Source organism: Odontesthes bonariensis, chromosome 10, assembly GCF_027942865.1.
Source record: "Odontesthes bonariensis isolate fOdoBon6 chromosome 10, fOdoBon6.hap1, whole genome shotgun sequence".
NCBI classification, from domain to species: Eukaryota; Metazoa; Chordata; class Actinopteri; order Atheriniformes; family Atherinopsidae; genus Odontesthes; species Odontesthes bonariensis.
Genome location: NC_134515.1, coordinates 11,762,570 through 11,779,054, shown reverse-complemented (window position 1 = coordinate 11,779,054; position 16,485 = coordinate 11,762,570). Strand labels below are relative to the sequence as shown.

Genomic DNA, 16,485 nt, shown 5'->3' with positions numbered 1-16,485 from the left:
GAGGTGTTAGTGCTACCTGTTGTGGTATTCTTGTACAAGAGGTTTACACAAAGTGACATTGCAGTGTGTGTTGTGGCTAACAACCCTTTTGTTACTTGGGTGCAACTCTGAATGGCGTTCAGACAGTGGATGCACCAGAACAAAAGGCTGTGTGTGGTTAACAAAATCACAGCAGTCATCAAAAGCCTCCAGATGAATAGAGAACTGAAATGACGGTCTATTTTTTGCTCCACTATAAAAACATCTATGGTAACATACTGTTTAGAAGAATTGTTTCGGGTTACTGTTTAAGATTACAGATTTAGAGAATCACAGCCGATGCGGGTGTGGGTGTACCCCACCTTTCACAGCTGGGATAGGCGCTAGCTCCCATGAAGTAGAGAAAGAGGGTCAAGGAAATCTATGGATGGATGGATTTGGATGCCATGGGTATGATATGATTAACTTATGCCTATGAGGCTCAATTTACCACTTTTTTTTTTAATAGTGTGGAAACTAATGACTATTAGAAAGGAAATCTCAAAGATAAAGGTTTTCAAACTGTGAGTTTGGAGAGGAGGAAATCCTAACACTGTAAGTAAGTGTATTTTAAATCAAACCAAGGCCATTTCTCAACCTTAAATAATTGTATTTATGTGTCTAAACCTAACTAAACTGCAAAACAAAAGTGAACAGTGAAAAGCAAACTGAGAACAAAAAAGCTGAACAAAATAACTTGACCTGATCTCAATTCATTGTGTTAACTGGTGTATGAACTGTTCAACGCGCTTTGTGTTCATGCCCACTGAATATTATTTTGGGTAGCTATATTTATCATAATCCCATATCAAAACAAATAGATCAGTGAATGAGACTGTGGGATCTACTCAATGGATGGTATGCTGCTAATTTCAAGAAAAGGCAAGACAATAAGCTCTGATGAATCTTTATCACTTGAGCCACCCGTTAATAACAGTTTTGTTTATGTGCTAACACTGTTACACTTTGCGAGCGAAGAAGCAAAATCATTATCAGACACATTTGTTACATTCTAATCAGACAGAGATGCACTCTTGTAGGCTTTAAAAATGGTCACAGGAAGTGCTTGTTTCCTTTGTGATGTTTCTTAGATTTCTTCAGCCAAGCTCTCTATTATGCGCTTCATCTGAAACAAAGAAAAGAAGGGGGAGGAAAGAAAAGATAAAGATGCTGCACTGATTTTATAAGCAGCCATTTTCTCCTTGTGCATCCAGAAAAAAAAAATCTAAATAAGATTGTTTGTGTATATCAACAAACACCCACAGACATCAGACTCAGAATAATCAGACTCATGCACAGAAAGCTCTGAGAAACTACTGAAGATATTTGTAAGAGTGGGTAAGTGTGAACACAAACATAATAAGCAAACACTCATTACCTCTGTCCATGTAACGTGCCCAACTAGTCTTCCTTTGTCTGCCACAAACAAGGTCTGAGCTCCAACTAAAGACAGTATACTGTGAGCCTGGAACAGCAGAAGTAAAACAATCTGAAGCAACACATTTTTAAACATTTAATGGGGCTTATCAGTTTCAGAAATGTGCCCACTGATTTTCTTCAATAAGAAAGTGCAAAAGCTACTAACATGATGTCATTAATGACTGCTTTTCTTTTGTCTTTTACTTTTTGACCACTTGAGGTCAGCGTAAAAAAAAAGTCAACCCAATAGTGTGTCACGTGGGTTTTTATTGCTGAGACCAGCTGCCTGCTGTGGTTGACATGATGCAGCTGGAGTGAACAGTAAATTTATGGGCCATACAGCTGAGAAAATGAACAGATGCTTACTATGAAGCCATATAAAACTCTGCTGTGCTGCAGATATATGCAATAATTCTCTGTACACTCATCACTGTGACTGACGTCTTCCACACTCTCACTGTTTTCGTGTAAATATCAATCGACGCTGCTTTAAGTACAGCTGACAGCATGGTACAGGAACATAAACTCGGAGGATACCTCCAAGATATAACATCTGAATGCACGGGGACTCCCAAGCTGATTAGGTAACAGTTGCTGGATACATCGCCATGACAAAGCGGAAAAAAAAACATTTGGAAAGCATTATGTGCCTCAGCATGTTTTCCTTACCTTAATCAAGTACTTTTAATGTGTAAGAAGTGGAACAGTAGTGGAGTGAAGGAAAATGCGACCACTACACCGCAGTAAGGGAACCGGGAGAGGTTATACTGGAAGTACACCATGCATACACAAATTCATCCATAAAGTTTCAACTTCTCTGCTTCCCTAATGTTGCGGTATTGCTAGTGGTATTTCATGTTATGTTAGTAGTATAGTTAGTGGTAATAGTTGTATCTTCTCGGGTCTCTACAGATGCCTATAGAGATGGACCTGCTTGCTGCTCATCCTGCAAGCAAACGGCATGCTAGAAATTTGGATGTACCACAATTATAACCCAGCACTGTAGAACAACTTCTTCCTGTCACCACATTGGAGCAGCCGGAGCATCACTTTGAGATGCAGAAGGAAAACTGGCACTATGCGGCCGTAGAACAGCTCCCTGTGTGTCAGCAATGGTATCTCATACAATGAAACGCAATGAGTGAATGCTCATTGAGCAAGTGTCAGAATGCGACAAATGTTGGGAACGTGAATGTGTTGTCCTGACGTTGCATCAGGTAGTTTTCATGGAGCTTTCCTGACACACAAACAGGAAAACAAATGCAGAGAAAAGATACCTCCGCCTCAGCAGATGTCGTAAACTTAAGAGAAGTCCCTCTTCACCAAAAGCCACACTGCTCTGTTGAAAGTTTTTTCTTTGCACTTTCTTATATATGGTTTTCTGCTCACAAAGCAGAACTTTTGAGAAGTACTGAGTTCTGCCCTTTACAGGCTTCTGCAATTGGCCCAATGAGAAGACAAATGGAGTTATGGGGGGACAGGTCTTAAAGAGACAGGAGCTAAATGATCTCATATAAGTGAGTAGGTGAAATATAGGGCTGCATTAGTGGCTCTTGGAACATATATGATGATTTTTTTTCATGCAAAAATCAGAGATCATTGTCAGTAAGTGAACATCATGTTTGGAAGATAACTGTCAAACTTTGCCTGCCAAAAGTATTCCAGTGTTCACGCTAAGTTTGGCTAATTTTCTCAAGTGACAGCCTTGTAATCAACAAAGGTAACAGTCTCATATCTATGCTTATTATATTTTCCACTATAGTGTTTTGCATCTCCATACCTCCTCAACTGTATTGTGAGGTGATAGCAGGACTGAGGTTGGGTGAATGCTGCAGACCTCATCTAGACTTTCCTCCAGACCCTGAAAAGAACAGTACAAACGTCACAGGCATTCATATCACAGAGTAGTATTACGATTATATGTTGCTATCAACTTGAAAATTTGTTCTTTTTCTCCTATGCATTTATTCTAGGCCATAGCTGCCATCCCGTGAATCCGTTGTGGAAAGCCATTTCTTGATAAGGTGCTCTTTTTCCCTCAAGTATTTTCCTCTGACTTGATGATCCTTTCAAATGGATGTGAGCTGTCATGAGTTGAGCTTTTATATCAGGTAGGTAGATGTCTGTCTGTGCATTTTTCTCCCATCATCTTTTTTTTTTTTTGTCAAAAAGGTTTTTGAAGACATGACCTGCTTTTCAAATAGCTGCTTTTTAAACGGTGTTTCTCTCAACTCTGCAGGTAGTTGTTCATTTCTATGCAACCTTTTACCTGAGTCGAACAGTGACGCAGGAACATCTGCAGCTCTGATCGCACAACAAAGCCCAGTAAAATCTGTGACTCTGCAACAGAAAAGAAAATAGGAAGTCAGGTTTTTATTTGCCACAGTTGGTGCTACAGTTTAAGACGTGCGTGCAGCTGGCTAGTGGTTGTTGTTCCTGTTGTGTGTTCCAAACATGTTGAACATTCATCCATGTGATTGCTATTGAAAGGCTAAGCCAATTGACCATTTTCTCAAAATTGCTGCTTCCTCAGTGAGGCACTTTCACTCTGCTGAACGGCTCCAACCTTTAAAACAGTTTATCATAATGTCTCCTCATCTTTTCTCTTTAGTGGCGCTATGCTAGGCCATAACAATGACCATAATGCTGATGACATTTTATTCAAAATTTCAATGATTTGTCAGCACTAGTGTATCCATAAGTGTATTTGCTTTTTTTTACGAGAAGATTAAGTTGAAATACTGATGACATTCCAGGCCGAAGGATCAAGGTCTATATATTTGTTAGCGCACCGTGCGAGTCCACCACAGGGATTTGTCCATCAGTGCAGGTGTTGACAGCAAGCTGAACCTCTGCTGGCCCAGCTGCTTTCTGAAGCCACACTGACTTCACTCCCAAAACCTGCCCAATTAGTGTGGAGGGAAGCCTGAAGAAGAGACAAATTGTGTCACAAAAGACATATAAACAAGCTGGGATGGTTATAACAGTGACACCACAGTCTTAAGCTTTATGTTGTATAATGCAAGTTTGAGGCTCAGACACCAAAGACCCTGAAATTAGGGTAATCACACCTTGAAATGAGATTTTTGTGAATAATTCAGAGAGCAGATAACAAGTTGATCCATGACATTTCTAAATTTCCACCGTTATGAGTGCTGTTGATAAGAGGCTGAGTATGATTATCTGTTTTCTATCTAAATGCACAATTAAGTTCTGAAACCTCTTTGGGCCAAAAAAAAACTGATTAATTGTTCATGTAATTTCAAACCATGTAACCTTTAGCCACAACATCCATGAATTACCTGTTATTCATATTTTCTTTTAGTGATTTCACTGAATAAGCTTTTATAAGAAATGGTGAGGAAAATAGCTCATCTCAATTAAAAATGCTAATATTCCCTTTTAATGCATAGTCTGTACCTCGAGATTAGTTGATTAGGCGATTGTATATAGGGACAGCAAGAAAGGTTTTCTTTATAGGTGGTAGCAGCTTAAAGTTCACATTTGGATCAAGTAATAGAAAGAAAATGAAAATTCTAGTGAGTGTATGGCAGCACCATCCTGTGCCGCCACAGCACGAACAGACACACAAACACGCGGGAATGTCAGGTTAACCAGGCTGCGGGTTGGTATAATTGATAGGATTCTTGATTAGTTCCACTGCATCAGTCATAATTTAAGTGGCTGCTCGAAATGCATCGTCCCACCTGTTCTGTTACCGTGACTGAAAAGTTTAAAGGTGACAATATTTTGGACATTAGTCTTTGAGTTATATAGTCATGAATGGAAATGCTGAAGAAAACTTTAAGTCACCCACATTACTGGAGTTGATGACCCATCAAACTAATTTGATGGCATCCATCTATCAGCTGTTCTATTGCTTAACAATTTTCATAGTTGACTCAAATCTGCCTGACCTGGAGTCAAGTTTTTAAGATTTATAGTTTTAGATTTTAAAGAGCAGCTTAATTTAGAATACACAGTGTTCATAAAACCATTCAGTTTTTGCTATGGAGCACACTCTACATGGCCACACAACAGTGAGCGTTTTATCAAATTTGGCACATTCCATGTAGCACTTTTCTTCTACGAACCTCGGACATGCCTTCACCAAAGAGGGCAGGTGTGGGAGCCTCTTGCTGATAGAGAGGGCATCATAGAAAGATGAGCGGTTCCCAGAGCGTGTCAGGGCATTGGCCAGCAGAGTGCACAGGAGGATGGGGACAGCATGACTGAACTGGCCAGTTAACTCAACCGCCAGGAGAACCGGGGACAGTGTGTGAGTTACAGCACCGGAAAAGGCGGCTGCGCCTACAAAATAGCCAACATGCTTAAGGTGAATAATGATGATGGAAACTATATTATTTTGATAAGTTTCTGTTCTTAAGTGTTAGATTACACTTCATCACCTTATGCATTTGTGTTGCAATTTTTCTTTTGGATACCATGCAGTTTGATTGATAGCATTATTGATATCCTGATATGAAACTCAATAGTTTTCTGTAATAAGATTATTAAAGGATCACATTCAGAGATCAAATGTTACTTGAAAGAAAAATATATTTCTTCTGAGCAGATTATGTACACAATTTGAAAATAGTTACCCAGATTTATACTGGTTGATACAACATTCACAACACACTGAGATACATGAAAGAGAGAAATGAATACCCCAGGTGCACAGCACAGATTAGACTACATGTCAGCCTTTTGTATCAGCACAAACGAGATATTGATCAGATGTTTCTACCAGCAAGTGCATATCCTCCAGGATTTACAGATTTCCATTGCTGGCCTAAAATCCCTTCAGTGGAGGACAGATAAACCACTCCTTCACCAAGCAAACGGCCAATAGCTGCCCCTAGAGAAAAAGAACCAAGACAAATGAGAAGGGTTTCTATAGCAATGCATGTATTTCATTCTCACATATCAGAAAAAAAATCTGCAGTTTTTACATTCTAGGAGGATGATGCAGTGACTCATGCTTGTAATGCTTGAACTGTTCACATATTCTTTTACAAAAAGCTTATTTAAGTTCTGTCTTGTCACTCACCATAGACAAATACTGGCATGAAGTATCCAGCTGGCAGAGGCAGAGTGCAGGCAAGGACCAACATCCACATCTCAGAAACAACAACAAATAGACAGACTGTCAAATCTCTGCAGCTTTACTGGCGAATGCATCATTGCAGATGAGTCACCGTCAGAGTGCGTGTGCAGGGAACCACCTGCACTGCTCAAAGTAAATGTTGATTCACTTCTTTTTACGTTTTTCATTTACATGTGATAACAGGAGGAAACATCATAAAGTGATCCTGAAAAATATGTACCCTGCAATTTACGCCTTTGAGGTGCCTTACTTTACCAGATATGGCTCAAATGGCTGATGATATTTTTGTTAAATGTCAAGTCATTTCCAGGCAGGCTGCTGAGATTTCAAAAGTCACAAAATTGTTCCTTCTAATTGCAGCATTGCTGAGTGAGCATCAGGCAAAACAAAACAGCCTCGAAAGGTCAACTGCCTTTTGTTTGCTGAATCTATTGTGAAAATGTCAATTACCAATGGTCAATTTTGAGTCATTGTAACAAAGAAGGTCGGCAGAAGATAAGACTCAATTATTGACATTTCTAATATATGTACCTTCATGAGCAGAAAGAAAGCCAAAGAGTGGAAGATGGAAATCCCTGATGAGCTCCACTCCAACAAAGGCTCCACTTGCACAGATGCATTGTGGGATTGAGAGCTCCACTGCCTGCTATCCAGTAGGGAACCGAGGAGCTGCTTCATAGTGTACTGTGTAACAGATAAATGATATTTGGATTAACGTAAAGCTGGTATGAAACAAATAAAACCAAAAAGGTGGGATGCTGTTGTGTGTTATTTTGTGTTTCTTTCTGTGGACAAATGTAATGAAAAGACCAAAATTAACCGTCACTTTTAAAAATATGCAGATTGTCATACTCAGTCATAAGTTAATCTGTTCCTATTGAAATGATAAATCTTCAAAACACACTCCACATTTTAAATTCAGTGAGGGTTTGATGGAGGCTGGAAAATGTTTTTAGCTCATTTGGCAACACAATTTAGCAAATCAAAGCTGTAAAAAAGGATTGAATATGAGAACACCTGTTCATGCCACATAGTGGAAGGATCAATTGGTTGCACAGAGAGGACTAGAATTGAAGATAGTAAATAAAGAACTATCTACTAACAAAAAGATGTCGTGCAACAGATGGTATAGCCCAACGTAACCCAAATAAAGAAAATGATTCCATCTGGAATTAAATTAAGAGGCAAATAGTATAACTATTGGGAACTATTTGACAGATGTGGATTCAAAGACATCTTCATGCAGTATTTACAACAAAGCAGTAGATCAGTATACACAGGGCTGATCAAAAATAATATTTATTGTAAGGAAGAAGCATTGAGCTGGTGCAATATTTGTTTTCACTGATGAATTTTAATCGTCTCTTAGACAACAGTGGAGGTCTGTTGTCCAGTTGACGAGGCATTAAACTTGATCTCTTCATGAAGCGAATCAAATTTAGTTCCAAAGTTTTCCATAGACACATAAAGGTGAGATACAAGACTGTTCTCCCAGTAAAACAAATAATAAAACTGATTTAGATATGAATAAGATAAGCTTTTAAATGCTGCTGATGCCCACCTTAGAAGCCATGTAATGACCAGCAGAGTAGGGGAACGTCAGCGATGCCAGAAAGAAGACCACCAGGCCAGAGTAAAGACCCTTCCTGCAGAGAGGTTTCCAGAAGCACACACATTTGGAAAATTCTAGCTGAAATTTTGATGGGTTTTAATTGAATAGCTTCTCTGTACATTTGAAGGGGTTTCAAATAAGAAACAGGTTTACTAATACGGGATAAGCACAATCACTAAGGACCAGTCCTTAGTGATTGTGCTTAGACCATTCAAATGTTGCTAGGGGAGGCTCTGTAGATGACTCATCAATGCACCATAATCTGGCTTTCACATTATAAAGAGCTCTCACTCTGTCGTCAGCATCTTAATGAAGACTGGGCTTGTTTTGGTAAAGTGCAGGATCCACCGATGGCAGAAAAGGTAGAGGCAGCTCACAGCCCCACACAGCAGCCTGTTTCCACACAGTGACACCATCCAGAATGAAAAAACAGAGGCTCATGTTAATCCGAGCAGTAACAAATGATGGGGAAGTCATAAGACTTGAGAAAGCAGGGGAGAAGTGACCAGGAAATGATTAGAGTGAGAAAAAAAAATCAGAATGTCAATTAGAACAGAAGGAAACACAGCAGACCTGCTTTTCATTGTGACAGACATTAATATAAAGACCAAATGGCATTTTTTTTTTAGGAAGACTTGTTTAACCACACAGACGATGACAAAATAAACTCACCCAAGAAAAGCAAACAGCAGAATCTCCATTGGGTAGAAAGGCAAAGCGGTGGGGAAATTAGTTTTGAACAAAGCCTGAAGAGTCTCTGTGGACACAAAACAAATTGGAGTCATCACTCTGGTTTCTACGAGCCTTTCATGATCTAATATTCCTGCACGTTATTGCATTGGGACTTAGATTCAATTTGCACTCAACTTAAATGCCTCTCATAATTTTCCAAAAGCAGATTTTTCCATTCATTTCAATGGCAGGTAATTGGATCACTATAAACGTTGCTGACAAATGAAATAATCAAAGCACTAAATTTGCCTGAAAGTAAGTATTTACCTTGAAGCGTGACAGTTTTAAATGAGCAAAGGAATAAGACATATTAGAATTAAAATAAGAATTTGCTGGTTTTGTCGATTGACTTAAGTGAAAACACTAAGGATTTTCCAGCTGTTTGGATGATTCTATCGTGAGATGCAACATTTTTTTGGTTGTTTAATATCACATTTATGGCAGTTAACAAAATGTAAGCATGTTACAATTTGCAAAGAAAAACAACGGCATGTAATGTTATTACGGTCTTGAAAATGTACTTATTTTACCATTTTTGAGCTGTGTGACAGTGTCACGCAATGCAACGTGTATGTATGCATTTAACAATTTTCAAAGACAGACAGATATATTATGATACTATATGCTACATTCATGTGCTACATTAGGTGTGGTGGAACCAACAAAGCTATATGAGACTGTAATGCATGTTATTAATATTCTTGAAAACCTCATTTGAAAAAAAGAATTGAATCTTACAAATTCTTTATTTTTTTATGTTTGGATCTCATAGCTAAAGTTTTTTAACAAAGCTTTTAAGACCAGAGGCACTAACATATTGCAAATACATCTTCCAACTTTGGGATTTGATTGCACTCCAAAACTAATTAATCTGGCTTGATTACCCTGTCATACTGAAACATTTCTCCAAACTTTTGGAAGTTAGCACAAAACCTGAAAGCACACGCATGTCTAAAATGCCATGTTATGCTGCAGCATTAAGCTTTCCGATTATATAAATGAAATAGTTCTCAAAAACTAGAGGTAAGGGTTGTTTATTACTTTACCCATATACTGTAGATCACATGCAAATGTGAGATTATTGTGTTTGTTGTCCTTTTATTTAAGGTTCAAGGTATCAGTAACTCTATAGTGAACTGTTTCCTTGTTGACCATTAGGGGGCGAGTGCTGATCAGTGCAACCATTACCTCCATCTCCACTCCACACCGAGAACAGACGGAAGGTCAGCGCCCCGAGGGCTGCTGAGAAGAAACACGGGCAGTAATGCTTCAGGGCGAAATGAGAGCACGTCACCTCCACACTGAACAACACACCTACACCACCAGAAGACAAATAAGTAACAGCTGAACTCTTGAAACAGCTGCAATAAACTGTTTCACTTCCTGGGATGAGCCACCGAAAAAAAATCAAAGATAAAGCCATAAACATGTACGGTATTTTAGGTATCAATAGGCGGTCGGAGATTTTATGTTAATTGTGACATTTTGAGTTTTTTCAGCAAATGGGATTTGAGAGATGCAGAGGTTAAGAAAAACAGAGGTGAGGAAATCAGTATATTAGGTTTGGAGGTGATCAAAAGAGGAAGGCGTGCAAGATGTTTGAACAGGGGGAGCAGAGGTGTGGGGAAGGATAAAAGAGAGAGCAACTTTGTGAAGCGTGCAGAAGGGAAATCAAAGATAAGAATACATTAACCAGCAGACAAGAATGAAATAAACAGACACAGCATGATCCCATTTTTTAAAAAGGCATTAAAGGCTGTTTAATCCATGTACATGGTCATGCCACCTCTTTCCTTTACTGGCTCTCACCACTGATGGGAGCTCCGAAGCAGCTGGCTACCCCGACAGCAGCAGCTACAACCAACATTTCTGCATCTGCTGTCTCCTAGAAGACACTCTTGTTGTAGTGTACAGTCTCTTTACTGGCATTTACATCAGACAGACAGTAACAGGGGCATTTTTTACGATTTTCATACTTTTAGTTATTTTATGAAACAGTCAAGTAACTGTACCTACTTCTTTGTGTAAAGGGTTAGCAGGGGCTGGAATGCGGATTCTTTCATTTTCACATTTTGTGTTTCAGTACCCGGAGACAAATTTTTGAATGTCTATGAATCTCTTCTACACAATAATCTGGATTCATACTTCCTGAATTTCCAGCCACATCTATTCAATTCAGTTCAGTTTAATTAGCTCCAAATCACAACAACTGTCATCCCAAGGCACTTCAGAGATTCAGTGCAAATCAAGCCAATTATAATCCAATTCATTATAATCCAGTTGTAATCCAATGAAACAATATCAGGGTTTTCATCACAAAATGTTATCTTGACTCAAAGTCAAGATAATTTGGACACTTCAGTTTCCAAGTTTAGAAATAAACTTTATCGTTCATTTAGCACTGATCTGAGGTGTCGTTTTGCAGCAACATGTCTAGTCATGTGAGTCCAGTGTTCACATTCACACAGAGCCGCTAAATGTTTCACAGCCTTCAACTTTGTCTGCCTGCAATTTAGCTCTGCATGTGTGAAAAGCATGAAAATGGAATATATGATGTGATAACACTGATGTGTATGGCTTATGTAATGATAGATAAGACAGATTTAAAATAACTATAAAATTACAAATGTAGGCAAAGTGTCCCTCACTGTTGTTTACCTTCTTATTGCCTTTTATAAGAGTGCAGAGGTTGCCCAGATAGGCTCCTAACATGGTGGAAAGATGTACAAATGGACCCTGATTTTGAGACAGATGTTAAACTCATGATAAATCTAAAACACACAATAAACTGCATTACACATACACACTTCCACACACATACATATATATATATATATATCATAAAGTATATGGCTGCATCATTTGAAAATCAAGTATTCTGAGTCGTTTCTCACCACTTTGCCGAGGAAAACAGTGCTGCCGGCTGCCAGTGTACAGATAAGGCCCAGGAACTTGGTAAACATATTAGTGAGAGACAAGTAATGAGGCATTTCAATGCCATCCAACATGGTTCTTACCTCTGGTATCCCTGAGCCTGAGAAGAAATAAAACAACATGACCCAGAGATGAAGAGGATATGCAAGAACAATATCTCAATAATTAAACCATCAATTAAGGCAAAGCAAGTTCCTCTGTGGGATTTTGAAATAGATGAGTTACAAATGAAGTCTCATTCAGATTTTGTTTGGTAAACTGTGATAACTGCACGGTATGTTTCGAAGACTGAGGACGCTTTACCCAGGAACCTGGTTAGGTGAACTGATTTCTCAGTTTAGATTGAACTAAAACTATATATATTTTAGGCCTGAACACCTGTAACATTTGAACAACTCATAGATTCCCCTTTATTGAAAACATGTGAGACTTCATGGTCTGTGATACTGATAACATCACAGTTTACTCTCTCCCTATGCATCTCCCTTTACAACTGCCTGAAATTTTAAGATTATATCACACTTGACTTTTTCTCAATGTCATTCATTTCAGATAGGAAGGAAAGATGTTTCAAGAGGAAATGGACGGATGGTAAAAATATATTTCTAAGTTGCTGATCTTTTCCAAGATAGTACTGACAACGAAAACCTGGAAATGTGACCTTACAAAGTCATACTGGATAGACAGCTGTGTTCAGGTTGTGGCATATGTTTACAGTTTAGCCTCAAAATATTAATATATTTTTTAGTTATCAGTTTCAAACACCTTCTTAAAATTGCTAGTAAGCTTTCTGAATGTATCAAGTGGGATTTGGACCACAGCCTTGATAGGACGGTGAGGTTTGAAGGCTTCTTGAAAAGGGTCTTTTGAGTTTCCTCAACAGAATCAGGATGGGGCTCAACTCTGGGTTGTTGCTGGGTTCCTCCAAAATGTTAATAAATCTCTCTGATAAGGAATTTGACTTGATCACTTTGGCTTCAGATCATTCTTTTTTCGAAGGGGTTCAATTCTGCCCAAGGCTAATTTTCTTTTTTATTTCCCTCATGATACCATTTACTTTGACAATGTTACTTAGCCTTTGACTGGGTGGGGAAAAAAAAAAAAAAGCACAAACCATCATGTTCCCGTCAGTATACTTAGCAGGAGGAATGGTGGTAAATGCCTTTCCTTTCTGTTTCCATTCATTGTCAAAGTAAGCTTTTGAAAAGGTTAGGTGAGCTTTTGTGTTCATTTCTTGGAGAGTGCCGGTGTCCATGGAGACCAGACTCATGCAACGTCTGCTGGATGTCTTAAATTTCTGGTACCAGAATGGTTAGGATTTATCTCTGGTGGTGATCCTTTGAAAGCACGGAGACTGATTATATATATAATTGCTTCATTAGTTTTCTGTTTAAGGTTGAAATTTGATACAATTAGGTAGTCTACAGCAGAAATATGTGGCCTTGTTGAATATTTACCTTTCAACAAGACAATGATCTGAAACTTGGTCATGAAATGTTTATCAGAGAGGAATTACAGACCTCCCAAAGTGATGGTGTAAAATCCTTCAAACCTAAAAGTTCTAAAATCTTTGCCGCTGAATGCAGAGGAAAAGCATGAATAATTCAAGATATGGTATTACTGGTTTGAAGAAAAGTTTAAAAACTTTTCATGAACATTCCTAACATAATGTTTTATATTACGTTTATGCCTTTTCCATCCAGAAGAAAGAAAAAAAACCCGACTGCAAATCAAAATTATAAATGGATACATTAATAAGTGTAATATTAATTGGATTGTGGACAGTTTTTCCTTTTTTAACTTTTGTGATGTTCTTTTAAAATCGTGTAATTAAATACTGTTAATTATAATATTATATTAATATTTCCACTGCAGATTCAGGGAGAAATGCTGTCGGCAGAAAGAAAATAATGGATATGATATGGATATCGGCAGCTAACTATTGCTCTGGAAAAAAACAAAAAAGGGAAATATTTTGAGTAATTGATTCAGAAAAATCAAGTCTTCATCTTGAGTGACTGTTTCATTTAAACAATGAACTAAAAATCTACTGTTCTCTGTGTGACTGTGAACAGACCTGTAGAGAAAGGACAAATGTTGTGGGAGAAGGATGATGCAAAAGCACAGAGGCATGCTGGGTAGAGAGTCCAGCAGAGGAACTGCAGAAGAGTATTACCCTCCAGGTTCATATACAACCACTGGTGAGCTGCAAGCGATATGAGAAAAAAAATGAATCACCAATTTTTTCTTTTACTTACTCAAGTGTGTATTCTTGATATATTGGAGTGTGCTTTGTGTGTGTCTACCTCTCAGCAACTTTGTTACACTGAGATCCATGAGGAAACTTAGGATGGCTGTCAGAATCCCCAGAGTTGCGTAGCCATACCACTCAATCCCACACATTGCTCCAAAGCAAAGCCTCAGCTTTAACAGCCATTCTATGAAAACAGAAACCTGCCAGTAAAATCTGTATCTGAGGCCTATGTGAGGGCAGAAAATACCATTGATGCAGATTGTCAGACGACATAAAGATTTCTCCCACATACACAGAAATTTTCTAAGTAATTCAAAGTTATGACTAAAATCCAAGCAGTCTTTGGACTCTTTATGGCCCCTCCCTAAAAGCTGCTGGTTCATCTGATTGCTTTTGATTGGATATAGCTACTTCTCAAATCCATGTACGATCATTTATCTTCGAACCCGAATCTGATCTAGAACAATCTGGACAGTACAAACATTCAAAGAAACAACACTCATACTTGTTACTTGTTACTTGCTTAATAATAATAACACAAAGATGCCAGCTGAGGCATCGGCGGATCCACCAAACATGGAGAAGGGTATGGAACTTTTACTCGGCCATTTTCATTTTAAAGTTCCTCCAGACGACGGAGTCGACAGAACCAAAGTCATCTGTAAACACTGCCAAGTTGATTTGTCTTCTCAGCGTAGTAGTTCCAGTCTAAAATATCACTTAAAGGCAAAACACACAACTGATAGCAGCAAGTCATTCAAGGAAACAGACAGTGGAGCGAGGCTTCTACATAAAAACTACAGAAAGATGCTGATGTTAAAAATGTGTTTGCACAACAAATGTTATGGCACTTTCATTCATATGGCAGCACATTTAAAATAAAACTAAATGCTAAAAGCTATACACAACTTTTGAATTCATTTTGGGATTTTGCGGACAAATGCGATTAATCGTGATTAATCAGGGAAATAATGTGATTAATTAGATTAAACATTTTAATCGTTGCACAGCCCTAGATAGCTAATTCATCAGCATAAAACAGAATTTTCTGGAAAACAGACCCCACCCACTGTCGCCATGAGTGTAGAGGTTATCTTATTTGACATTACACAGTACATTCAAATCTGTGGTCTGTTGGTTGGTTTTCTACTTTTTTATTTGTGTGACCAAACAAAAGTCATGTATAAAGATTTAATTCTGTTAGATCTAGATTAAAATTCATTATTTATCATTATTCTAAATAGCAATATATTGGTGCAGCTGGTAACAGTCTTTTATTGTTATTTAATAACAGTCTCTTTTTTTTTTGTTTTACTACATTTTCTTGTATTTCATCTTCAGATATTCATGTCTATCTACAATAAGAGATCAGGTAAGATGGAACATGTAAGCATGAAAAAGTGTATATATTAATATTCAAAGTTTTTCTGGCCATGTTAAACATGACAGTCCCCCGTGATATTTGACAGTATCTCTTTAGGTTCCTGAAGTGAAAAGGCTTTCAGGATATCTGTTTCCGATGTGGTCAGATCCAAATAGCAGATCATTATTTCTTATTTTCTTAAAGGTAATTAAAAAAGAAAAAAAAAAAGCCTGACCAACTGGAAAGCTGCAAAATAATAGACTGAAATTACAGAGCATGAAAAAACATCAGAAGGTCACATGGGCATTTAAATCAAATTATTACAAGTATACATTTAAAATAAGTAAGTATGATTTATTATGGAGACAAGGCTGTCTGTTCTCTAACTCCTAATGCAGAAAATACATAGACATAGCATTACAGATTATCTTTTATCACCAAAATCTTAAAGCAAATGGATTGTGATGCCCTTGAATGTGTAAATGATTTATGACGTCTCAGCTTAAGGTAAAAGAAAACTCAAATTATTGTGCACGATCATATTGAAGCTTGGCTTTCAAATAGGTGCTCTCAGGTGAAATGATTGTGTTTCTATTGATCATATTCTTCTAATTTTTCAAGTCACTCTGACCTTTGACAGTTGCGTGGGGCCCTCTGCATGGTTTCCATGGATCCAAAAGGAGCAGGTTCTTATTATGGGATGTTTCCGAATGATTATATTGCTCCTGGATGTTGATCTCCATGTCTATTTCCTTCCGAGGAGATTTATCTGAGCTATTCAGTTTGCAATGAAATGTGTCATAATGCCATGAATTAAATCTCAAATAAGATGCCTTGGTGAAAATGAAATACAAGCATTTCAGTCAGATGGACTTACCTTTTAGTCGTACTTGAAGAGTTATATCTGTTAGTATGTAAGTGTAGTGTGGATCAGTTGGTAGGTGGCTGGTAACTGACCTCTGTTGAGGTATTTGCATAGAGATGATGGAGCAGTCACGGTTGAAAGCGTAGCTAATATTAACTCTTAGAAGGAACATTTGTAG

At 38.0% G+C, this 16,485-nt stretch overlaps 1 protein-coding gene across 1 annotated transcript; it reads right to left on the bottom strand.

The window, feature by feature from the left end:
- Positions 1 to 877: 877 nt before the first annotated feature.
- clcnk (chloride channel K) lies at positions 878 to 14,530 on the bottom strand. Its single transcript, XM_075476286.1, has 18 exons — positions 14,132 to 14,530; positions 13,903 to 14,031; positions 11,786 to 11,925; positions 11,550 to 11,627; positions 10,701 to 10,776; positions 10,080 to 10,205; positions 8,832 to 8,916; positions 8,451 to 8,552; positions 8,109 to 8,193; positions 7,079 to 7,231; positions 6,491 to 6,560; positions 6,188 to 6,298; positions 5,532 to 5,748; positions 4,230 to 4,363; positions 3,707 to 3,777; positions 3,218 to 3,298; positions 1,397 to 1,483; positions 878 to 1,144 (listed from the first exon to the last, which is right to left on the bottom strand). Exons 1-18 carry the CDS (start codon positions 14,460 to 14,462, stop codon positions 1,106 to 1,108), a joined length of 2,115 nt encoding a protein of 704 aa, XP_075332401.1. The 5' UTR covers positions 14,463 to 14,530; the 3' UTR covers positions 878 to 1,105.
- Between the last annotated feature and the right edge of the window lie 1,955 nt (positions 14,531 to 16,485).